This window comes from Hippocampus bargibanti, linkage group LG10 (assembly GCF_051943395.1).
Source record: "Hippocampus bargibanti isolate YZ-2025 linkage group LG10, ASM5194339v1, whole genome shotgun sequence".
Classification (NCBI taxonomy): Eukaryota; Metazoa; Chordata; class Actinopteri; order Syngnathiformes; family Syngnathidae; genus Hippocampus; species Hippocampus bargibanti.
In genome coordinates this window covers 1,254,338-1,280,280 of record NC_142743.1, presented here as the reverse complement: position 1 = coordinate 1,280,280, position 25,943 = coordinate 1,254,338, and the positions used below count along the sequence as shown (strand labels likewise).

At 43.8% G+C, this 25,943-nt stretch overlaps 1 protein-coding gene across 10 annotated transcripts in view; it reads left to right on the top strand.

Annotated features, from left to right (window-relative positions):
* Positions 1–25,943, top strand: part of LOC148892033 (VPS10 domain-containing receptor SorCS1-like) — a 147,493-nt gene that overhangs the window by 57,442 nt on the left and 64,108 nt on the right. For all 10 annotated transcript variants that reach the window (XR_016116132.1, XR_016116131.1, XM_089005432.1 and 7 more), the window contains exons 5-11: positions 4,609–4,682; positions 8,518–8,582; positions 18,016–18,134; positions 18,272–18,361; positions 20,444–20,623; positions 21,931–22,077; positions 25,594–25,696. Coding sequence is in view for 8 of the 10 variants with exons in the window: in XM_089005432.1 (XP_088861558.1) it covers positions 4,609–4,682; positions 8,518–8,582; positions 18,016–18,134; positions 18,272–18,361; positions 20,444–20,623; positions 21,931–22,077; positions 25,594–25,696 (778 nt within the window). In the remaining 2 variants the exon portion in view is untranslated. The remainder of the gene's footprint in view (positions 1–4,608; positions 4,683–8,517; positions 8,583–18,015; positions 18,135–18,271; positions 18,362–20,443; positions 20,624–21,930; positions 22,078–25,593; positions 25,697–25,943) is intronic.

Sequence of the window (25,943 nt, the reverse complement as noted above, 5' to 3'; positions counted from 1 at the left end):
TTGTTGAGCGTTCTATATTTAATATGTGGAGGTGATGAAACATTCTAATGGCTTCTCAAAATTCACAATGGCCCCCGATAGGAAACCGTAACTACTTTGTGGCCCGTGGCAAAACCGTAATTTGACACCCTTGATTTACAGCATCTTATACATTTTTCACACCACACTTGTGTGGCCAAATAATGTTGTGGTGAACACTTACCAAAGCGTACATCAGACTAGTTGTATTAAGGTTATCCTTTCTACTTGATATCTAATTTAAAACAGATTCTTTTCTTACAGATAGTGTATTGTAGGTGTTCAAATACCTGACATGTTTCGGCGTATACGTCCGCCTTCGTCAGAGTGTCACGGATGTTGTTGTGACGCGCCTTTTTCAGTGGGTGTTTCTATGAGGGCGTGACCTACCTGTCAGATCTGACAGGCAAGTCACGCCCCCCGCTGTCCGGTCGTCCCTTCAGGATACTGCTTCAGGTGGTAGAGAGCATTTAAGCTACCTCATCCCTGTTGATGGTCCTTGGTTCTCGCTTCCGGATTTCAATGGTCTCCCTGATCCAGCGTTTTTTTTTTTTTCTTCAGTGCGGATGACTCTAGTAATTTGATTTAAGGGAACAGGTGGGAGAGAAACGAGAGAGGTGGAGGTATGCCCTGGAAAGGAGAAGAGCGAAGATCAGTCACAGCAAGACGGAATATATGTGTGTGAATGAGAGGGACCCAAGTACAAGAGTGATGCTTCTGGTAGAAGAGATCAAGAAGGTGGAGGATTTTATGTACTTGGGATCAACTGTCCAGAGCAATGGAGAGTATGGGAAAATAGGTGAAGTGTGGCGGGCACGAGGACCAGGCATCTCACCCAGCAGGTGCGCATGGTGCCCAAAAGTGACGGTTCTTGGCGGCCGTGCGGTGATTTTAGTCGGCTAAACAAAAAAAAGCTCCTCGGTGGCAAGGCCCCGGGGGTGTATGACATCCGATCGGAGTTCCAAAAGGCTCTGGATGTTGTGGGGATGTCCTGGCTGACACGCCTCTGCAACATTGCGTGGTCATCGGGGAGAGTGCCTCTGGATTGGCAGACCGAGGTGGTGGTCCCCCTTTTTAAAAAAGGGGACCGGAGGGTGTGTTCCAACTACAGAGGGATCACACTCCTCATCCTCCCTGGAAAGGTCTATTCAGGGGTTCTAGAGGGGCGGGTCCGTCGGAAAGTCGAGCCTCAGATTGAGGAGGAACAGTGTGGTTTTCGTCCCAGCCGCGGAACAGTGGACAAGCTCTACACCCTTAGCAGGGTCCTCGAGGGTGCATGGGAATTCGCCCAACCAGTCTACATGTGCTTTGTGGACTTGGAGAAAGCATTTGACCGTGTCCCTCGTGGAGTTCTGTGGAGGGTGCTTCGGGAGTATGGGGTACAGGAACGCCTGATACGGGCCTATACGACCAATGCCAGAGTCTGGTTCGCATTGCCGGCAATAAGTAGGAATCTTTTCCAGTGAGTATTGGTCCTCCGCCAAGGCTGCCTTTTGTCACCGATTCTGTTCATAACCTTTATGGACAGAATTTCTAGGCGCAGCCGAAGCGTTGAAGGTTTCCGTTTTGGTGGCCTCAGTATAGCACTGTTGGGGCCTTCAAGCGGAGATCTCCAACTCTCTCTCGAGCGTTTCGCAGCCGAATGTGAAGCGGTTGGGATGAAAATCAGCACCTCCAAATCTGAGACAATGGTTCTCAGTCGGAAAAGGGTGGAGTGCCCTCTCCGGGTCAGGGAGATTTTGCCTCAAGTGGAGGAGTTTTAAGTATCTGGGAGTCTTGTTCACGAATGAGGGTGTAAGGGAGCGAGAGGTCGACAGGCGAATCGGTGCGGCCTCTGCTGTGATGCGGACTTTGTACCGATCTGTCGTGGTGAAGAAGGAGCTGAGCCAAAAAGCAAAGCTCTCAATCTACCGGTCGACCTATGTCCCAACCCTCATCTATGGTAACGAGCTATGGGTTGTGTCCGAAAGAACGAGATCCCGGCTGCAAACGGTCGAAATGAGCTTTAAGGCAACTTTTATCCTGCCTAGAGGAAATCAAAAGCTGGATGGCACAGCATTTAAAAGAAGAGAGAAGTGATATTGTTTTATCCCAGTGGCCCCTGTACATACCATCCTGTAGACTTGGGACCCCTTGCTCATTACCTAAAGTCAACAGTCTGAGTTGGGTTCAATGTTCTTGTTCAATCCAGCTTCCTTCATTTAAGGCAGCCGGCTGACATAAAAATGTTCTCATGATCACCTTGAAGCAGTAATTCATGCCTTTGTCAACCAATCCTCTATAAGGCATCTAAAGCTGGTCCAGGATGCTGCTGCTTGCCTCATGATTGGCACTCGTAAGAGGAAAAACATATCTCTTACTCTGGCATCCTTTCACTGGCTCCCAATAGTCAAAGTCAAAGTCAAAGTCAAAGTCAGCTTTATTGTCAAATATGCTAATATGCATGACATACAGCACAGATGAAATTACTGTCCTCTCGGACCCAGCATGCAAGGCACTTATAATTACTTTAACAAACATAAACATGAAAACGCCAATTTGCCGGGAGAGGGGAGCCGCTGCGTGTTCACGCGTCGCCATCTTGGGAAACAAAATTTGAAAAAATAAGAAATATGACAACACAAAGACACAGAGTCATTCATTCTTCAGGACTTGCTGTACCCTCTTTGTGATGACATGAAGCAGTTCTAGTTGAAAGAGGAGAGGATCAAAGCATCCATATCAGCAGTGGATCAGGGACGTCATGGTGGAATTTGTACGTCTACTACAAGCTAAATGTTGAAAGCAAACAAGAAGCTGTAGCATCCATTGACGAAAAGACATTGTCTCACATCTCCTGTCCCACATAAATCCGCTTCAATTCCAAGCCGCGACAGTTCCACATACGCATCGGCGCTCTGCGCTGCTTTCTTCTTATCGCGGGCTCCTCAAGCCATGCATCCATCCAACCGCAGACTGTCCAACAGCACTGACCTTTCCGCTGAACAAAGCGGGGCTGTGAAGATGCTGCCCATTACAGGCGCAAAAAAGCACAATGGCCCCTGTGGTGTCCAGCGATGGTAGTCAAATGGCTCCGACATTCCTCCCATTCAAAAACAGTACTGGCATATGCATGCTGCCGAAAGGCGCAACCGCTCAGCACAGTCTCCTCCTTGATGATTGTCGTGGCCAAAATGCTGAAAAACAATCTGTATCCGTTCCACGTGACGCACAACAACATAAAGTGACAAAAGAAAATACATATAATAATACATTTTATATTTCTGTTCAAGGTCCTATTGTTTGTTTTCAAATATTGAAATAGCCGTGCTCCTCAATACCTCTCCGAGCTCATTTCCCCCATCATACCTTCCCGGAACCTCATGCTTGCTGACCAGGTATTATTTGAAGTACCAAGAATTAAACGGAAGCTCAGAGGATCGGGCATTGTCCGTTGCTGGTCCCTTTCTCTGAAATGACCTGCCACTGAACATTCGGCTCGTCCCTTCTCTGCCTAACTCACTTGTCCTCTTTCGCATTTCACTCAGCATGACTCAGACATGATCTTTACTCCCTGGTGCTTTCTACTGTTTTTGTGTCTGTTTTATTGCTTGTATATGATAGTTGTCCATGTACAGCATTTTGTATGCAGCTTTGTTAGAAAATGCCAAATAAAGACAGTTTAGTTGTGTCATCCTTAATAGGCCCTAATAGGTAGTGTTCTCTATTAGGTTTGAATGTCAACTCAAGATCACGATACCATGGTGATGAATGCGCTTCCATTTGTGGAATTTGTTGCCCAGATAAACAGGAAAACAAGCAATTGTTGTTGAACACCAAGAATGGGACTTATCTCTGCTAATAAATAGAATCAATTAGTCACCATTTTAACAAGGAGATTTGCTGTAATCACACTTCTGATCCCAAATTTGCTTATTTTATGTGTTATGTGAGACACAAATTTATGTTATTCCTAATTAACAACATGTATTTTTGTGGGGAAAAAAGAAATTGTGTCAATCTTTCACCACAATAGTAAGGGCAGACAACTACAGTACTTAAGTATGGAATCAATGTTTAACCATTTTAAGTAATCCTTCATCTCCAATGTATTTTGTGCTCTGCATAAAGAGTCTTTGATCTGAATTAAGAATGAATTGTATGCGACAAGATGTGCTCTTTCATTAAAAAAAAGAATATAGAAACATTTTTTGACATCACTACCTGCAGCCCTAATATAGACTACTCCTATCAATCTCAGATAATCACTTCTATAAAGTTTCAAGGAAATCATGTCACACCGCGGGTGCGCCAATATGCCTGCAAGCTACTTGCGATCCTTGGGGGCAATCTGGTGCCTTTTGGCAGGATGTTAGTGACCGCTGATTTAGAGTCTTCAATCTAATTAGCATGTCTGTTTTATAATTTGGAAGGATGCCTGATTACTCAGAGATTGTGCATTCCTGTCAATTGACCTACCAACCAGATGTACAGGATGTGTATTGCGTTTTTTTTTTTCACAGATGCGACAGTAAAACACTGTTTCAGAAGGCTTTTATTGTACTGTGAAATACTTCCATGCTCATTCTGTTTGGTTTGTGTTGCATACAGCTCTACAGCTCAGTGGAGTTCGGGAGGAGGTGGCAAATGGTGCATGAGAGAGTGACTCCAAATCGTTTTTATTGGTAAGTCTTGAGGTCTGCGTCCAATAAACGCAACAAATGTGAATTAAACTATGAATGCCAGTTAAATAACTTAACTTGCCAGTTTTGTTTGTTTGTTTCATTTTTAATCTGAGCTCAAAAATACTTTTGGATTGGAAGGACTTTGATACATACAAAGCCATTGTATTTTGTTGTCACCTTTCTGACCCAGAAAGACCCAGTCCAGAAAAAGGATATCGAGTCCTGTCGAAGCGCGAACACGCATGCTGCTTTCCACCTTCATTTTGTGCTGTTCTTTCTTCTCTTGCCATGACGCTGGAGGGTCCGCACTCTTGTTATTTTAACTACTTGAAGTCAAAACAAACAAAAACAAAAAAAAGAAAACTAATAATGTGATACAACACAAAAGACACGGACAGTCTTCAATATTATGCATTTTCTGCACCCGCTTTGTTGCATGAAGCGGTTCTAGATGAAAGAGGAAAATATCAAAGCCTGATTTTCACCAGTGGATCAAGGATGTTGTATCAACAGTCGCACTCACACCTAGGGACAATTTTGGAGTTGTCAATCTGCCTGCCATGCATGTTTTTGGATTGTATAAGGGATACATCTTCGTGTCATTTTTTTAATATCACAATAACCTGCATCTGAACAGGCGTGTGTTTCAATTTCAACAGCTGCGGTCTCCACAGCCGCTGTGGATGGTAATATCTCATCTCATTTTCCGTACCGCTTATTCCTCATTTGGGTCGCGGGGGTTGCTGGAGCCTATCTCAGCTGTCTTCGGGCACGAGGCGGGGGACACCCTGAATTGGTTGCCAGCCAATCGCAGGGCACACAAGGACAACAGTCACTCTCACACTCACACCTAGGGACAATTTGGAGTGGTCAATCTGCCTGCCATGCATGTTTTTGGAGTGTGGAAGGAAGCTGGAGGACCCGGGGAAAACCCACGCGGGTCCGGGGAGAACATGCAAACTCCACACAGGGAGGCCGGACCGGGACGCGAACCGGCAACTTCTGCACTGTGAAGCCGGTGTGCTAACCACTCAACTACCGGGCCGCCCGGACACTTTACAATCACACGATATGTTTTCTGCGGGTGAGCAGCGGCAGCCACATGTGCCAGCGTTCACTCAACCCGGAAGTAACAAAGTAAAAAAAAAAAAAAAAAAAAAAAAAACAAATATGACAACACAAAGACACAGAGAGTCATTAATTCTTCAGCACTTTCTGTACCCTCTTTGTGACATTAATCATTTCTAGATGAAAGAGGAGAAGATCATAGCACCCTTTTCAGCAGTGGATCAGGGACGTCATGGTGGAATGTGCACGTCTACTACAAGCTAAATGTTGAAAGTAAACACGCAGTTGTAGCATACATTGACGAAAAGTTCAAAAGAAAGCCCTCAGAACAAATTAAAATTACATGTATGCAATGCAGATATTCTATGTGGGCGGCTGCACTGCAAGGCCTGGGTCAAAGAGTCACACAGTCACATCCTGGGTAGGTTGACGGAGCGAGGGCGAGAGAGGCACGTATAAGGCCCTCGGGAAAATGTCCCGCGGCCCAACCTTGCACAGGGGGCTGAACAATATAACCACACATGACCGTTACCCCATTTCGCACATCCAAGACTTTTCCGCACGTTTGGCCGGCGCCTTGATTTTTTTCTAAAGTTGATTTAGTTCGCTGTTATAACCAGGTTCCGGTACGGGCAGACGATGTGCCGAAAACTGCGGTAATAACCCCATTTGGCCTTTTTAAATTTCTCCGCATGCCTTTTGGCCTGAAGGGGGCAGCACAGACCTTTCAAAGACTGATGGACTCAGTCTTGCGAGGCCTCGATTTTGTATTCGTCTATCTCGATGACATCCTTGTGGCCAGCCCTTCACCGGAGGAACACCTGTCACACTTAACAAAGGTTTTCAAGCGTCTTGATTCACACGGCCTTATCGTTAACCCTGTGAAGTGCCAATTTGGTCTTGTAAAGATCGATTTCTTGGGGCACCGTATTTCTCTTCAGGGTGCCACCCCCTTAACTGCCAAAGTGCAGGCAGTGGTGGATTTCCCCCGCCCGGCCACAGTTGAGGCTCTGCAGGAGTTTTTGGGCATGGTTAATTTTTACAACTGGTTCCACCCTCACGCAGCCGACCTCCTACAACCCCTCCACGACGCCTTGAGAAAAAAGAAGGCTAATGACCCCGTAGAGTGGCCCCTGCAAGGAGCACAGTCCTTTCAATGAGCCAAGGAAGCTCTTGCAGGTGCAACTCTTCTGGTCCACCCGATCTCAACCGCACAGGTGGCCTTGATGACCGATGCGTTTGATGTTGCCGTAGGGGCGGTGGTCAAGCAGCTTGTGGAAAACGACTGGCAGCCCCTTGCATTTTTCAGTCAGAAGCTGGAAGATAACGAACGCTAGTATCGTGTTTTCGACAGAGAGTTGTTAGCACTCTATCTTGCAATGCGCCATTTTCGTTTCCTCCTCGAGGGGCGCCGGGTCACTGCATGTGAGGATCCACTCACATTCGCCACGTCGAAGGTTACTGAACCGTGGTCGGCCCGACACCAATGACATTTAGCAGCCATTTTAGAATTTACGACAGACATTCGGCACGTGGCCGGCAAGTGTAACCCTGTGGCCGATTGCTTGTCACGGGCGATCGTGTGTCCAGTCCACGGGTGGATTTTTCAGAGATGGCCACTTCCCAATCTGAGGATCCGGACATCCACAAACTCAAGGCAGCAGGCACAGCCCTGAAGCTTGAGGAGGTGGCACTGTGTGAAGGGGGCCCCTCCCTCCTTCGCAGGGTTGCACATATCTCAGACTATGTCTCCCAGCTGGCCTGGGAATGCCTCGGGATCCGCCAGGACGAGCTAGAAGAAGTAGCTGGGGAGAGGGACGTCTGGGCTTCCCTACTGAAGCTGCTGCCCCGCGACCTGACCTCGGATAATTGGCAGAAGATGGATGGATGGATTATAAAACTGGATTATTAGGCACTCATTTAGGAGAAATTGGATTGGATTGGATGTACCTTTATTCGTCTTGCAGTGGAGAAATTTACATTTCATAGCAGCAAAGTTATGAAAGGAAGAGGAAAGGAAAGAAGAAGAAAACAAAATACTGGAAAGGCAGCCACTCTCACAGCGCCATCTTGAAGTCAAAAAACAAAAAAGAAAAACAAAAGAACAAATAACATGACAACACAAAGCCACAGAGAGTCATTCATTCTTCAGCACTTGTACCCTCTTTGTGGCATGAAGCACTAAGTGTGCCTGAAATAGACCAAATATTATTGTGAATGAATGGACTTCAATGCTGTGAAAATATGATGTTGGCCTTTTTCTGCCACCCAAATCAAACGTAAATTCAGGTTGTTGATATTCTAGATGTTATAAAATGTATGGAATTTAGATATTGCCTTACTTTTATGTCCTCTTCTTCTGATTGCATTCATCTCCCTTTCCGAGTACTCTCCTGGGCCATGTGCTGTCTTTCCTTCCTCTGTGGTCCCGTGGTCTTTTTAACAAATTATGTGTCATCAGTATAATGTGCCATAATGATGATATTCTGTTCCATCTGGGAGTGAGAGAAATGGATTTCCCTCTTCTGCTGTTGTCAGGAAATATGTTCCTCAATCTTTTAGGGTGGTGCGGACCTTAAACGGGCCTTTACGTTTGTATATGTTTCAATGTATGTATTTATTTTGCATGTGATTGATGGCCACCTTAATTATGTTGATCATGTCATTTAATTGACAGCTTTGTCTAATTGATAAGAATGTAATGTTACATTTGCACTGAGTGTAAAGTAAAAAATCATTTTTAAAAATAGAATTGTTCACCATTCAGGTCCAAAATCGGTTTGGACAAGGAGCCAGGTTTGATTCATCTAGAAACCACCATCTCTGAAGGACGTGAGTAATTAAGTTTTATGTTCAGCACTCCATTCCGCAATGTCTTTGCACTGTTCTGGAAGATTCGAAAAAGTAGAAATGAGTTGGCTGTAGCAAGGTAACTGCAAATGGAAGGCATGACTGAATGAGTCTGGTCTCAAAATGACATTATAAAAAAGAATAAGAATAACAAAATATTTAATTGTCCTATTTGGGAACTTTGCAATCTACAGCAGAAAAAAATGAAGGGGTGGCAATTAGAAAAGAAAAAAACAAAGTATTGCATGAAGAAAAATAAATGTTCCAGCAAGAGAACTGCATACAGTACAGAAAGTAGTGTAAAATATGGAATATATACATACATCACAACAAACGTAATATTGATTATTTTCTCACATTCAAATCTAATCTCAAAACCCACCTATTTAAAATCACATTCTCTGTATAGTTGTATCTCCTGTTTCTATTTAAAATGTATCTGTGGTTTCCTTTATATGCCTTGCTTTGTGATTGTAAAAGCTTTGAAAGGCACTTATAAATAACCTGTATCATTATCATTCTTCTTCTTCTTTTTCTGTTTTTTTCTTTTTCTTCTTCTTCTTATTATTATTATCAGTGGTGTAATGGGGATTTTTTTAAGTGGGTTTACGCAATTCTGAGACGTTCTACAAATACAGACAGCCCATCAATCATAGGCTACAACACCAGTTGAACGAACGTTAAATGTAATGTTTTACTATTCCAAAATAAACACAGGCCAACATTATTAAGCATAACTCCCATTAGAGCAATGATCAACAAACATTTCAATAACCGGCAGACAGCACTGCCTCCATAGCAAAAAAAAAAACAAAAAAAAACAAAGAGTCACTTACAGTTGATGTTTATATTGACTGTCAAAGAAACTGCCACACTGGGTCAGGAGGTTCCTGACCTACGTGCTAGCATCACCATGGCTAGCATTAGTTGACAAAGTGACTTGGGTGTTGGCGCTGACTGGTAGCTCAACTTTGTCACACAAAGTCTCTGAATTGGGTGTCTGGATACTGCAGGCATCTTTCTCTGTCCGAAAATAAAAGTGCATGTTTTTCTGCTTTTTCTCTGTCATTTTAGTGCAGGGTTAAAACCTCAATAAAAACTGAATGTAGCGTCGGGCGAAGTCGGTGGACAGCATACCCCTGTGTACCACGCCCACTACACCCCTGATTATTATCCTTATTATAAAACACGAAAGATTCTACAGGAAGCACGATTCTGAGGCGAATAAAGTGATACCTCAGCTTATCGATGAGAAGGTTACTTCAGCCGTCATCTGTACTTTTTTGAAGGTTTCGGACGTTTCGCCTCCTATCCATGAGGCTTCGTCAACGAACTAGTCTTACTGGTCGTATCGGGCCTATTTATATATCCCTAATGTTCAGACATGGCTGCGCTGGACACAGCTATGATAGGTCCCCACTCTCAGGTTGGGGGGAGCAGAGGACCACTCCCTGTGGCCCCACTGATTGTTCCTCCATTCCTTACTAACGACTGGCCTGCTTGCCCCACTCCCTCCGGTATCACCTCATCAGCATTACGAAAGTTGCCTAACCTGTTTTGCCTAAGCAGGCTATTGTATGAACGATCTGTGTCCGGCGCCGCCATGTCTGGACATTAGGGATATGTAAATAGGGCCGATACGACCAGTAAGACTTTAGTTCGCTGACGAAGCCTCTTGGATAGGAGGCGAAACGTCCGATACCTTACAGATGACGGCTGAAGAAACCTTCTCATCGATGGACCACTCCTGTACGACTGAGAGTTTACACAGACATACCTCAGTTTGTTTACCAACTTAATTGGTTCCCAGAAAGTTTGTGTAAGGCGAAAAGTTTTTCTGCCAAACATTTATTTCCCATAAGAAAACCTTAGAAATGAGAAGAATCCATTCCCAGGTTCCCATACAACATACTTTTCTACTAAATAAGCCTTAAAACTAAACAAAATATCCCTTCATTTATGTATAATAAATGTGCTATTGGATTGTAATTAAATAAATAAACTGTACTATATAATAAAGTCGTTTTATTGACCTTTGTGATGGTCGATGTCAACAAACATTTTTCAATCAACAGACATTTTTCAATCTTTTATTGCCTGAGACCATTGCTTATACAACACAGAAACAACCTTAGCCACACGTGGCAATTGTCGACTTAGCATACTGGTACTGGGACGCTAAATCACACAAACGCACACCTCATTCGTGTTTTTTGATGATCTCCTTCTTCTGCCCGACCGTAATTTTCATTTGTGTCTTTTTCGGCTTTACACTAGCCTATGTTGGGGTCTTTTTTTGGTCCCATAATAGCAAAAGTACTCCACTCGATAACAAACCACGTCTGCACTCAAAGGAAGTAGGTGTGGAAAACTAGTCCACCAGCCAGTGTGGCGCTGTTCGACCGTGTGGTTTGGTTTTCATCCGCCAGCCACAGCGGCACTTTGTGGTTTGGTTCGTACGCCGAAAATTAGTTCGTATGCCAAGATTATATTCTCTCGAATTTAATGTTTGGAAGGCGAAAAGTTCATGAGCTAAAGTGTTCGTAAGCCAAAGTATCACTGTATTTAAGTTGGTCATTAGATCTAAACACTAATCATGATGACAAATATGAAACAGTCTCAGTGATTCCATAATTTACCAGTTTTAGACAAGTTAACTTTGTGAAGTACATTTTTGTCACAAGTGCAGTATTACTCATGTTGGTAGAACTAACAATGACGTGGTATATTTCTTGATAGTAGTGCAGTTGACTAAAGCTGACTTTGACTTTGCAAAGAGGACATCAAGTCATATCAATACTATATTTCTGGATATAGTAATAAGGTCATTTTTTAAAGATTCATCACATTTCAATCGAATAATTCCTATGACATGTTTTTTTCTTGTAATAAAACCATTGTATCATGTTTAGTGACAAATAGTACACGCACCTAATCATTTTAACAGAATCAAGTTTACTTATGGTCCATTTAGCCAGATTTTGTGGTGATCTTCATTCACGATCCATGGTTGATGATTTTGAACACAATAAAAGTGTTAAACAACATATTTTGAGCTTTTTAATTTAATGAATAAACTTGGATTCCCCACCTCTGAATGTAGTGGCAATTACTGTATGAATGCATAGTTTTCTAACATTAACCACTTAAATATTAAAATTTTGAGTATCAAAATTCTTGATGACGAATATCAGCCAAATTAGAAAAATTGGTTCACCATGATGAACATTCACAGAACCCTAAATTTGTTACCATTGTTTCCCCTTGGTTAATCCGTCAAAACCGAAATATGTAATATGAGATATGTAATCTCATTCACTGCCAGACGTGCGAACATGTGTCCACTGCGGTGCCAGGGTTTTTGTCATTTTGTCATTCAAATTCCAGGACCCACAGAATAGTGAGTCTTAAGACTACATAAACCTTCAATGCAGCATAAGAAATGTTAAAGTCTCTTATTTCATCAGAAAAAAAGTAAATTACGAGTTTATTTGGTTCTAGAGTAATATCAGGTGGTGTGGGCGGCTGAACAAAAGGCAAATGCTGCCCTGTTGTGGAAGGGAAAAAACATTGCCAGAGGTCTAGCAAGCGCTCCACGTCATATTTTCAATTCCTGAATATATTATTTTGTCTTTACTGTCACATTCGGATTCGGCAGCAAATGGCGGGGTTGCGCCTCGCCGCTTGTACACACCTGCTGTCCTGCTGTCACCTCGTTATGACACCGGGTATTTAACAGGACGCATTCGGTAGTTCCTTGCCGGTGTATTTATGTGACTAGCCACTGCCAGTGACCAGGTTATACTCATCGATTGCGTTTTCTGTTGTGTACCCGGTCCAAGCCCCCTCCCCCGTTAGTTTCAGAATCAGAAAACCTTTATTCGTCCCACAATGGGGAAATTTGCACTTACTTGCACGGTGACAGTTTTTTTTTTATGAAACATTTTGCACAGTTATAGTATACACCTCAGTCTTCTGACATTTTTTATTATGCTTAGAATATCTTCTTTTTTATCCTTTTACCCCGCCACCCCCATTCCCTTTCAAATTGTTGCTGCGGAATGCCAATTTCCCCATTGTGGGGCGATTAAAGGTTTTCTGAATCTGATTCTGATAAATTCAGGGATGCCAGTGAATTAGTTATTTTCTGAAATCAAGTCTGTTGGAGACCCCAGGTGAAACAACCACGCGGACGTCCGAGTAAGTTGTACCGCTGTTACTCTTGAAACTCCAATTTCATAGTTTTATTTCATTCACAATATATCATTCATGGCACATTTTAAAAGGACATCCTAATCCGTTGAGAATTTATTCATCCAGGAATTTCCCAGTTCTTCCTGAAGTGGCAATTGAGTCTGGCACTGTGGTCCGTATGACTATGCAACATAGCTGCACTTGCTCTGAGAAATCTCGGCTCATTCTTGGCTTATATTGCCAAGAATGATGGGCTTCCTCAAATGTCTTGAAAAATTGCAGCGCCTCCAGAAAGCCTTGTCGCTTCTTTGAGAAAGAGTTTGGGGTTTGTACCTGTCTGATTCAGTTCTAGCCAAGACCATAGGAAAAAAACCCTCTTCGAACATTGTACGACAATATGGTGCCACGAATTCGTCTGTGCAAGCTCTCAGTCGTACAGGAGTGGTCCATCGATGAAAAGGTATCTTCAACCATCATCTGTGCTTCTTTGAACGTGTTGGACATTTCGCTTCTTATCCAAGAATACATAAAGAAGGGGTCCCACTCAGACCCATTGTCCAACTCCCAAGCTATACGGGTGCTAGTGGATTCGGGGGCGGACAGGTGCTTCATCGACCCCAAACTGGCCGAGACGTTGGGTTGCGGCATCGAGGACCTTAAGATCCCCAAGGAGATCCTGGACCTTGATGGCCGACTGTTAGCCCGGGTAACGCGGATCACCGCACCCCTTAAACTCCGGTTATCAGGTAACCACGTTGAACACCGCCAATTCCTGCTCATGCCCTCCCACAATGTGCCACTCATGCTGGGCCTCCCTTGGCTCAGCACCCATGACCCTTCCATCTCTTGGGAGGGTCCGACCATACAGGGTTGGAACCCGTACTGCTAGGGCAATACCCCCCCCGCGGCGGCGCGCTCAAAGAGATCTGTCTCGAGGGTGTGCCGCGTTGTTACCATGATCTGCGGGAGGCGTTCAGTAAGGACAACGTGCAATCCCTGCCACCCCACCGAACATATGACTACGCCATCGAACTGCAGCCGGGGGCTCCACTACCGGATTCCAGACTATCACATCTCACACCCGGAACAAGAAGCCCTGAGCACATACATTGACTCTTCCCTCGCGGCGGGACTTATCCAACCCTCGCGTTCCCTGCTCGGCGCAGGGTTCTTCTTTATCGAAAAGAAAGATATATCCCTGCGCCCGTGTGTCGACTGTAGGGGTCTGAACGACATCACCATTCGCAACAAATACCCTCTCCCCCTCATGGACTCGGCCTTCGCGCCTCTCCAATCGGCTACCATCTTCACAAAATAGGATTCGCGTTGCGCATACCACCTGGTTCGCATCAGAGAGGGGGTGGAAGACCGTGTTCAAAACGCTCTTGGGGCATTTTGAATACCTGGTGATGCTGTTCGGACTGACCAACGCCCCCGCCGTATTCCAAATCCTCATCAACGATGTGCTCAGGGACTTTCTCAATGTTTTTGCATTTGTGTATTTAGACGACATCCTCATTTTTTCTAAATCCACAGAAGAACACCGGCAGCATGTCCGACAGGTCCTGGCGCGGCTCCTGCAAAACCGGGAGTTCTACGTCCGCTCTCTGTCTTTCTGTCTTTTCAACTCGCGGCAGGCCCGATGGGCACTGTTACTCGCACGATTTAACTTCACTCTCACCTACTGCCCAGGGTCGCAGAACACCTAACCTAACGCCCTATCGCGTATCCACGAGCCGGCAGAGAAGGAGGAGGTCGTTGCCAACATCCTGCCGGCGCAACACATCGTGGGCGCCCTGCGGTGGGAGGTTGAGAGGAGAGTTCAGGAGGCCGAGGGGGGTAACCCTATCTCCAAGGGTTGCCCGGCGGATCGCCTGTTCATCACCCCCGCTCTACGCACTGAAGTGCTACTCTGGGGACACACTTCCAGGGTCGCCTGTCACCTGGGGGTCAACAGGACGATCCAGCTCATCGCCCCGCGGTCCTGGTGGCCTGAGTACAGGAAGGACGTCACATAATTCGTGAAGGCATGCCCTGCCTGTGCTCGTGGGAAGACCTCCTACCAACCCCCGGCGGGACTTCTCCAGCCGCTACCGATACCCTCCCGACCCTGGTCCCAAATCTGTGTCGACTTCATTACAGGTCTCCCCCCATCCCGTGGCAAATGGTCGTTATCACCGTTGTAGACCGCTTCTTGAAGTCGGCCCACTTCATCCCGTTAACCAGGTTGCCGTCCGCCATTGAGACGCCTCAACTCCTGGTTAACCACGTCATCCGTCTCCACGGGATTCCGGCGGACATCGTGTTGGACTGGGGCCCGCAGTTCGTGTCCAAGGTATGGAAACGTTTCTGTCAGTCCCTAGGGGCGTCGGCGAGCCTGTCGTCTGGTTACCATCCCCAGACCAACGGCCAGACGGAACGCAAGAACCAGGACCTGGAGGCGGCTCTCCAGTGTGTGTGCCTCCACAGTCCTGTGTCGTGGACCCTCCACTTGCCATGGGTGGAGTACGCTAACAACACCCTGGTCTCCACAGCCACAAGTCGGTCCCCTTTCATGTCCGCCTATGGTTACCAGCCACCTCTGTTCCCCACCCAGGAGGGCCAGGTGAAGATCCCGTCCATCGAACACCACCTGAGACGGCCCATCGATTGTAGAAGGAGACCTGAGCTGCCCTTTCGCGCACGGCATCCCGGAACCAACTGATTGCGGATAGTCGTCGCCGCCAGTCACCAAATTACCAGGTCGGGCAGGAGGTGTGGCTGTCCACGAGGGACCTCCGGTTGGCCGGGACATCGCTGGTCCCTTCCCCATCGAGGCCATCCTCAGTCCAGTCTCGGTGAGGCTCCGGCTGCCACCCACGATAAGTATCCACCCGGTCTTCCACGTCTCCCTCCTCAAGCCTGTGGAGACCAGCCCCCTGGCTCCGACACCTGACCCCCCCCCCCCCCCGGATGGTGGACGGCGGTACTGTCTACCCCGTGGGAGATGGTGGACTCTAGGCGCATGGGCAGGGGATTGCAGTACCTGGTCGATTGGGAGGGCTACGGGCCCGAAGAACGACAGTGGGTCCCCCGTTCCTGGATCCTCGACCCATTTCTCACCCGGACATTCCATTTGGCTCACCCCTCCAAACAGGGTGGAACTCCAGGAGGCGTACAATGAGGGGGGAGGGGCACTGTCTCATCCTCCTCTGCTCCTGGAGCGGGCCCCTTCCCTCCCTGCTCTCCGGACTCACTCACCTGTTCCTCATTTCCTTAATTGTGCCTTCTGGCTATAAAAGCCACCCTTACCGTTTGGTCTGCGCCGGTGTATTCTCTGAAGTTCCCCGTCACCCAGCCGCACTCAGGACTGTTTCGCTGTTCTCCTCCATTGCCTGATTTCCTGTGTTGCCTTATGTGTCAGTAAAGACTCTTATTGAATCACTTTCTCCACCGTGTATTTCGGATCCAACCCTACTACTTCCCGTCGTCCCTCGAGTTCTGTCACCACTCCTCGAGTGGACGTGACAGATATAGATATAGATGGCCGAAACTACCAGGAAGAGTTCGCTGACGAAGCATCTTGGATAAGAAGCGAAACGTCCGACAGCTTCAAAGAAGTACAAATGACGACAGAAGAAACCTTTTCTTCTGTGCCACAAATTGTTTTCATGTTTTCCATTATGTTTTTGAAAATCTTGTAAAAAGCAATGATAGGCCTTGGTTTTAACTTCACAGCAACATAATTGTCTTCTTGGCCCTCTACTGACTTGAAAGTTTAAATCTTAATATCGATTTGTGCATCTGCAGCATTCACCGGTTTACCGGATATCCTATTATGTCCAATAATGAGCTTGCTGACAGCATATAGTGTCACAACTGCACTGGGACAAAAAAAGGATATTTTGGCATGCCCGTGCGTGCATGCAGGAGGGTGAGAGACGTGATAATCGCCTGATTGAAAAGCAATTATTGGGTGTGAGCCATTATGTTTTGTAATTGAATGCAAATTAGTTTCCTAATGTGATATCTCACTGCGAGCTCCATCCATTCTTGGCATTGATTGCAGGCTATATTAAATTATCGTACATAACTTTTTTGATTTGCGAGTTGGTGATGGACCCCAAAAAAAGAAGGCAGGAGGGAGGAGCAGGGTGTATTTGACAAATTGTATTAAAATAAAGTTAGCAGGAACAAACTCTAAAATATCAAAGTCATCAAAACAGAAAAGTTGTTAGATACTAAAGTATCTAACAAAACCATGAGTAAAAATATGACAAGATGAAACAAACAATGACCCGACCCTGAATGGTCGTGCTGGGAGTCCTTTTAACTGCCACTGATTAAAACAAACAACACCTGTGGAGCTGCACGCGGGGTCGACAGTGCCACCCGTTGGTCGCCAACCGGAACATGACAAGAGTAGTGCGAATACACAATAAGTGTCATTATAGAAAAATTATCCAAGGGGTTAGCGAGCCACATAACGTGTATGATTTGAATTAAATAACACCTTGAGGCAAAAAAAAAATCACTCATGAATTATTCAACCTATCGGGAGAATCATTAACATATTAATTTGCAAATGTAATTTAAATACAGAGGGTTGTGTCAGGAAGGGCATCCGACGTAAAAGCTTGGCCAAAACAAACATGCAGATGAAACCTCTAAAGATGGAGGACACTGATTTGCTGTGGCGACGCCTTGAAGGGAAAAGCTGAAAGGAAAAGAAGAAGAATTTAAATTGAAAAAATAAATACAATGAGATTAGACACGAAACAAAAATCCCAAACTGCAGTCATTTTTTGGGATAATGGATTTTTCCAGGTCGACGGCCAAATGAAAAATATTGCTCTGAGCAGTTTGGAAAAAGGAATCAACGCATTTCTCACATCAGCCCAACAAAAGAAAGGCCAATCATAGAGTACAAGGCCACAAAGGAACATCCATAGTGGTTGATGTTACAATCAGATTCGAGAAACTATTACCATTGATCATGTGCACGTGAAGAGAGCCAGCACGTATGTTCGCACGTGGGGCCTAACTCTTCACCATGGATTTCAATTGAAGGTGACGAAAGCAATCGGCCCCTTTGGTCATCTGTCTTCAACTCCTACCAGTGTCAACATTTATTAACAAAAGTAATGTGGAAAGGTGGAAATTACCGTCTGGCTTTATAGGATTTTTTTCTTAATCGGTCAACACCACAACTGATACTTGTTTGTGTGTGTTTTGGGAGCAGGAGCACTCTATGTTACATGCAAGCTGCAGAACTGCACAGATGCCAACAAGGGCAAACCATTCCCTGGCTACATTGACCCCAATTCTCTGGTGGTTCAAGATGAGTATGTGTTTGTCCAGGTGGGTGATTGTCCAAACTCACATCACAGTTCAAAACAATTCAGCGGAATGAACCATGAAGATTTGAAGATACACTATTCCAAACATTTGTATCAAGGTTTTGTTATTTGCCTCGTTCATGCAATGTTTGCCTGCAGGTGTCGACTACCGGGAAACCTATCTACTATGTGTCTGCAAAGAGAGATGTCTTTACTCCAATGAAACTGCCAAAGTATACTTTGCCAAAGGTAACCAGCATTGTGTGATTATTTCAAAAAGTAAGCTACAATATCTCAAAATAATGATGTTATCCCAATGAAAATGCCAGATACCGGATGCTCAATTTTATGGCATGTTCAATAAATTGCCAATGCTCTTCCTTCAAATAACACAAATACGTTTAACACACTGAGAAGAGCAGTAGTGGAATGCTGGGTTTAAACAACACTTCGAAAATACAAAACCATTCAGTGTATTGGGATTTATTTTGCTTTGATTATTGTGCACACTTGAACAACTGTCTCCTTGATACTTTGCACATTGTCTCACAGTTGTTCCTGAGGAATACAACTTTAAGGAATTAAAGAATTAAATTATATTTGATTATTTTAGATTAGCCTTCATTAGTGTCCTCAATACTTATTTGTCATGTGTTTTTCATTATGCTACTAGTGTAGTGTGTTCTACCAGAGACAAATTCATTTTGTGTTCTACATACTTGGCGAATAAAGATGATTCTGATTCAATCGTTTGGTTTGTCATAAGTGCATTGACAATTTCTCGCTGTTGTATTTTTTTATTTATTTTTCAACAAATTTGAAGGTCACTCCAAGCATCAATTTGGAAAGAACATGGCCTCATCGGCATAATCTCTACCTGATTACAATGACATTGAATTATGACAAAATTGATGCTATATTTTTCTAATGATTGCAGTCTTCTTTCTTTTTGTGTGGGGGTAATATCATTTCCCCTGCAAAAATTGCCGTCACTCGCTGAACGGCCAATTGGAAGAAAGTTATGAACAAATATGTTTTAGACAAACATATAGTGTCCAGCAAATGTACTTATTCTGCAGTTCGCTCCTGACAAACAGAGTACAGTGATACCTTGGCTTACGAACTTAATTGGTTCCCAGAAAGTGTGTGTAAGGTGAAAAGTGTGTCTTCCAAGCATTAATTTCCCATAGGAAACCATTAAAATGAGAATAATCTGTTCCAAAGTCCCCAAAAACACAATTTTTAACTATATAAGCCTTAAAACTACACAAAATATACCTTATTTTATCTATAATAAATGTGCAATGGTATTGTAATTAAAGAAATAAACTGCACTGTATAATAAAGTCATTTTATTTACCTTTGTGATGGTCATTGATGGCTTGATGGAACGGAGTGGGATGAGGTGGGAGGGGGGGAGTTACCGTTTGGAAGGAGAGTCACATTCCATAAGGACTGTCATTAAATAAATAAACTGGACTGTATAATAAAGTCGTTCTATTTACCTGTGTGATGGTCATTGATGCCTTGAGGGAATAGAGTGGGAGGAGGTGGGAGGGAGAGTCACTATCCATAAGGACTGTCGGAAGGAGGCTGAGCCGATCTTTCATAGGCTTATGCCCAGGGACAAACTTCTCTTCCTGTGTAATGAAAGTCCGGGTAGGCATCTTTTTCCAAAAAAGGCCGGTCTCATCAGCATTAAACACTTGATGAGGAACGTAGCCTTCTTCTTCCCCCATTTTGAGGAAATATCCCTTGTATGCTTCGGCAGCTTTATCGTCAGAACTGGCTGCCTCACCATTCACGAATGACACTGTGAATACCTGTACGAGGCTTAAATTTCTAGAACCATCCGTGGCTAGTTTTGAAATCATCAATAGATGACGAACTTCCAGGTTGCGTCTTGACGATATCTGAGTGAATTTGCCGTGCTTTCTGGGGTCTGTCTCAGTCTCGGCTTTTCATTAATCCAAGTTAACAGACATCTGTGTAAACTCTCAGTCGTACAGGAGTGGTCCATCGATGAAAAGGTTTGTTCAGCCGTCATCTGTACTTCTTTGAAGGTGTCGGACGTTTCGCTTGTTATCCAAGAAATTTTCATCAGCAATATATATATATATATATATATGTTATATATATATATATGTGATATATATATATATATATATGATATATATATGTGTATGTATATATATATATATATATATATATATATATATATATATATATATATATATATATATATTTACTTTTCTTTTTTTTCAAGGTTGAAGTATTGCTTTTGATTTGTAATGCGCAAAATGCCCTTTAATTGTTTGATATTTCTTGCAGGACTTGCATGTCATCAGCACGGACGAAAACCGTGTTGTGGCAGCAGTACAGGAGTGGAACCAGAATGAAACCTATAATTTGTATGTGTCGGACACGTCAGGTGTCTATTACACTCTGTCTTTGGAAAACGTTGTTAGTAGCATGGGCCCCGAAGGAAACATCATGGTTGATCTATATGAGGTACACTTATTTAATACTATGTCCTTCTTGAACTACATTTTGTACTGCATAAACATACTCAAGAAGGCCACCACAGGTTTTTGAGTATATTAATGCGGTGGCCTTCTTGAGTACGTTAAGTTATTGTCATTCTCTATATGAACATTGTGCGGCAAGTGCCCACTGTGGGGGTTTCTGACTGTAACGCTTGTCAGTTGCTCGCACAGCCGGAATTATATGATGGGTGAATGCTATGAATGATGAATGAAGATGCACCTTCAATGAATAAAAAAGTTTTCCAAAAATAAGATGTAAATATATAAGGCACACCACATTATAAGATGCTGCAGGAGAGGCTGGGGTTATGTACTACATCTTCTACAGGGCGAAATGGAGTCGGTGGCTGCTGACAGTAGTTGCGAGACCTATTGAGGCTCAATATTAGTTCACATATAAAGCGCACCATCATATCAAGGCTTTTGGGTGGGCCTTACATACTGGAAAATACAGTAATAAAAAAGAAGAAAATAACTGCAGCTCAAGATGTCTTACTTTGGCTCGATCTAAGTCAATGGTGTCAAACAATTTTTTTTTGCCACGGGACACACTGTAATGACGGTTTCCTCTCGGGGGTCTTATTTGGGGAAGCCATTAGAATGTTTAATCCCCTCCACATATTACATATAGAGCGCCAACGATTTAATGATTAACTAATTTTCAAATTTGAAGTAAAATTATTGACTGTTATTATTTTGGTTTATGTGGGACAATTTGAAATTTTGGTTCAGACTTTAGCAAGCATGAAAGCTTGAAATTTCACAAGTTTGATTTGCTTTTGCGGGCTAAAAAATGATGTGGTGGGCCAGATTTGGCTTGACTTTTTAACACCTGTAATCTAAGTAATCAAATTCACTTGATTGGGGTCACAGACTACAATGTAAAATATTCTAAATACTAATCTGGGGCAAATTCTAGTGCGTGCCAATTATTAAAATAAAGTTAAATGGACAGGTACCACTGCCTCGACCTCCTCACTTCAGTCACCCCAAGCTACTTTTCCTTGAGCCAACAATCAGATGCATTTTACAAAACACACTGGGCATGTGCAAATGTCCAGCCGTCTATCATTTGCCACTCATTGTTTGTAACTAACCTTGGTGTTGTTGGTAATACAAAACAAGCAAGCGGATATGATTGGGTTGCTTGATGCTTTTGGATTTTTTTCCCGGTGTAATTGCACTCATGTTACTGTGACAGAAAAATTTCCAAGTTTGAATTTTTTGGGGGGCTTTGTCTCTGAGCTGGTTGCTTTTTTTCTGCTTTTGCAGGTGGCAGGAATAAAAGGCATGTTCTTGGCCAACAAAAAGACAGATAAGCAAGTAAAGACGCATATTACCTACAACAGAGGCAGAGACTGGAGGTTATTACAGGCTCCAAACAAAGACCTACGAGGCAATAGCGTACACTGTATGCCAGTGAGTCTCTGCATTTATTGATAAGTCTCAATTTTCTTTTTCTGTTAGTACCCATGAAGTACACTGTGGGTTGGTCACCAGTCCATTAGAGACATGCGGTCATTCACAAGCAAATGTACGCACATAAAGAGTTGTTAAAGGAACCTATTAAGCATTTCATTGTTGTAGGGAATATATACATAGCAAAGTGTGTAAAACCTTTTGGAATTACCTGGATAGATTAAAACGTGGGTCATTGAATGTCAGAAGAGCTTAACGAGAATGACACCATTTTCTTCAACTTTGACAACAGAGTGTGTGTGTGTGTGTGTGTGTGTGTGTGTGTGTGTGTGTGTGTGTGTGTGTGTGTGTGTGTGTGTGTCTGTCTGTCTGTCTGTCTGTCTGTCTGTCTGTGCACGTGTGTGTCTGTCTGCCTGTCTGTCTGTCTGTGTGTGTGTGTGTGTGTGTGTGTGTGTGTGTGTGAGCACATGTGTGTGTGTTGTGATATCATGAGAGGCTGGCTCTCAGCGGGACAGGACAAGAAGTGCAATGGACGACAGGTTTGGATACAAATAAAGGTTTTAATCAAAGGTTTCGGGGGGGATTCACAAGCAACAAAGGTTTGAATAGTATCTCTTCCAATACTTAAATCAAAATAAAGTCTCTTCTGAGGTAAAACTGAAGACGGAGTTCTTTTCCAAGAGTCTCTCGGCCTCACCCCTCTTGACGTCCTCCTCATGTAGCCTAGCCACCTTTAGCAAGGTCCAAATCCAGTGTCCCGTCGTGTGGTCCCAACTGGCAATGAGTTCCACGCAGCAATCAACTTCTTCACAGAGCACTGCAATCGAGCTTGTCTTTCCCCAAACTCCACACTCAGAGGCTCTCTGCCTTAAGAGCCTTGCCTGCCAATCCCGCCCTGATCAGCTGCAGGTGTGTGGTTTTAATTGCTGCCTTCCACCAGATGGGGCCAAGACTCTCTCTGGGTGGAGCCATCTTAGGGGGATGTATTTGCCCTCCAGGACACAGCCTCTCGTGACATCACAGTGTGTGTGTGTGTGTGTGTGTGTGTGTGTGTGTGTGCGTGCGTGTGTGTGTGTGTGTGTGCGTGTGTGTGTGCGTGTTTATATACCGTACATGTGAATGACTGAAAGAAGTCAGCCGGGATGGGCCCTTGCAGGTGCCTGCAACCCCCTTCAGGATAAGCGGCATTGGAAATGAACAAAACATTAATTTTCTCTTGAATTGGTTTATAATAATAATAATAATAATAATAATAATAATAATAATAATAATAATAATACATTTAATTTCTAAGCGCCTTTCAAAACTCTCAAGGACACTGACAATGAAAGATAATGCCATATTATTTCACATTGAATAGAAATCCATTTTCCCAACTTGAGTCATTCCAACATCATTATTTTTTTTTCAATTTTAGTCCATATTTTTCTATTGGAAAAGTCGCTTACAACTTTAAATTTGCATTTTTTGCAAAGCCAAACTTTCACACTCGATAAAGAAAATACCTCACCCATTTTTACTTCTTTGACTTGCTCATACTTTGACTGATATTTCAACTTAAAATAACCAGAGTTCGGAGTACCCAGAGAAAATCCCCACCGGAACGGAGATAACATGCATACTCTGCACATCAGGGTGGGCTCCGCTGTTGGAGGAACATGACTTTGCCAGACCCAACTGGGGTCGCTGGGAAGGTCTGGCACAACTTGTCAGAAATTGTTTGAAATTCGATCTCCGGCAGAACTTTGCTCACGTCCATTAATGTTCTTTTTTCAATTTCTTTCTAAAAACAAATGGAAATGTTTTGTTTCTTTTCAAAGATAGCAATTTACCTCCTGAATTGATTCGTGAATTGAAAATATGACATGGAGTGCCATTGCCGAATTTGTTCGTGAGTTGAAAATATGACGTGGAGTGCCATTCCTATATTTGTTCAGGTTTTTTTTTTTACTTGCTGGGACTGCCGATAAAGCGTTGGTCAGCCCTCTGGCATTGTTCTTCCCTTCCACAAGGGAGAAGCATTTCAATGTTTTCCATATTAGCACTTTGTTCCAGCTTCAGCTGTTCTTAGAGCGCTATCTCACCCAATATGTACGTATTGCATTGTATTTTCAACAGCCGCCCTCAGTTCAAACTCATATAACTCCAGACCCATATACTTTAGGAATTACCTCATTTTTTTCTGATGAAAGAAGAGAGTCTAAGGTTTCTTGCCCTGCATTGAATGTTTATGTCGTCCTAAAACTCAATATTCTGTGGGTCCTGGAATTTAAGTGAAAATGAAAAAACCTTGGCACTGGAGGGGACACATTTTTGTACGTCTAACAGTGAATGAGTTAAGAACGATGTGTTTGCAGAGAAGAAAGATCTTGATACAGCAACAGTCATTCTTTATTCAATGTGCCGTTCAGTCGCTGGCTTTATCTTCTACCCGTATCAGACAGCAATTTGTCAGCAAATGTCAACGCTTTAATAAACCCCTAAACATCCTGTCACAGCATGGCCTGCATCACTGACATTTGGCTTGGTCATAATGAGAATGGTGTTGTTAAAGGTTAACCAAATCAAAACTAATGGCATGTTCAGCCAATAGATGAATTACATATGTGGTACATTGACTGACACGGGATTATTGGATTATTACCAAAAGAGGTTCATTGTTGAGGGCGGTTCATTATGTGTGTGTGTGTGCGTGCGTGCCTGCGCGTGCATGCTTGCGCGCGTGTGTGTGTTGTAATGTCATGAGAGGCTAGCTCTCAGCGGGGCAGAACAAGGAGTGCAATGGGCAACAGGTTTGAATGCCAACAAAGATTTTAATAAAGGGTTTCAGGGGGAATTCACAACCAAAAAAAGGCAAGAATAGGGTCTCTTCCAATTCTCAAAGTATGTAAATTTCTCCACTGTGAGACTAATAAAAGCATATCCAATCCAATCCAAAGTATAACAAAGTCTCTTTTGAGGTGAAACTGAAGATCAGGTTCTCTCCCATGTATTTCTAGGCCTCTTGACGTCCTTCCTAGGTAGCCTAGCCACCTTTAGCAAGGGTCCAAATCCAGTGTTCCGTCCTATGGTCCCAACTGGTGTCGAGTTCCATGCAGCAATCAGTGTCTCTGTGTTTCTCCACAGAGCACAACAATGGAGCTTTTTTCCCCGGCCGCACACTCAGAGGCTCTCTGGCCTTAAAAGCCATGTATGCCAATCAAGCCACGATCAGCCACAGGTGTGGGGTTTGGATTGCTGCCTTCCACTAGATGGGGCCAAAAAAACTCTTTCTGGGTGAAGCCATTTTAGTGGAATGTATTTCCCCTCCGGGACCCAGCCTCTCGTGACATCACAGTGTGTGTGTGTGTGTGTGCGTGTGCGTGTGCGTGTGCGTGTGCGTGTGCGTGTGCGTGTGCGTGTGTGTGTGTGTGTGTGTGTGTGTGTGTGTGTGTGTGTGTGTGTTCGTGTTGCTTTTGGTTAGGCTTCATAGAAGAAATAGGTTTGTGACTATTTTTGTTGTTGTATTTTACACAGCCATATTGCTCTTTACATCTTCATCTTCATGTATCTGCAAATCCCTACACATCTGGAAACATAGCAAGTAGGGACTTGGCACCTGGGATCATTGTAGCATCAGGTGAGTGTTTCCTCATTGCTATGTCCTTTTTATCGCATCACTTAATAAATGTTTAAACAGGCCAAAATCCGTGAACAACATAAACACATAAGATTATTTCAAAAGACCTGAAATATGACATCATTCATTGTCTAAATAAACATATGCCAGACTTATTAGAGTTGAGTATTTAGATCCTTTCATATTTTATTATACAAATGTTCTGGGGTAAGGGGGCATCATGTCATTGCTCATCCGAGAAAGCAAA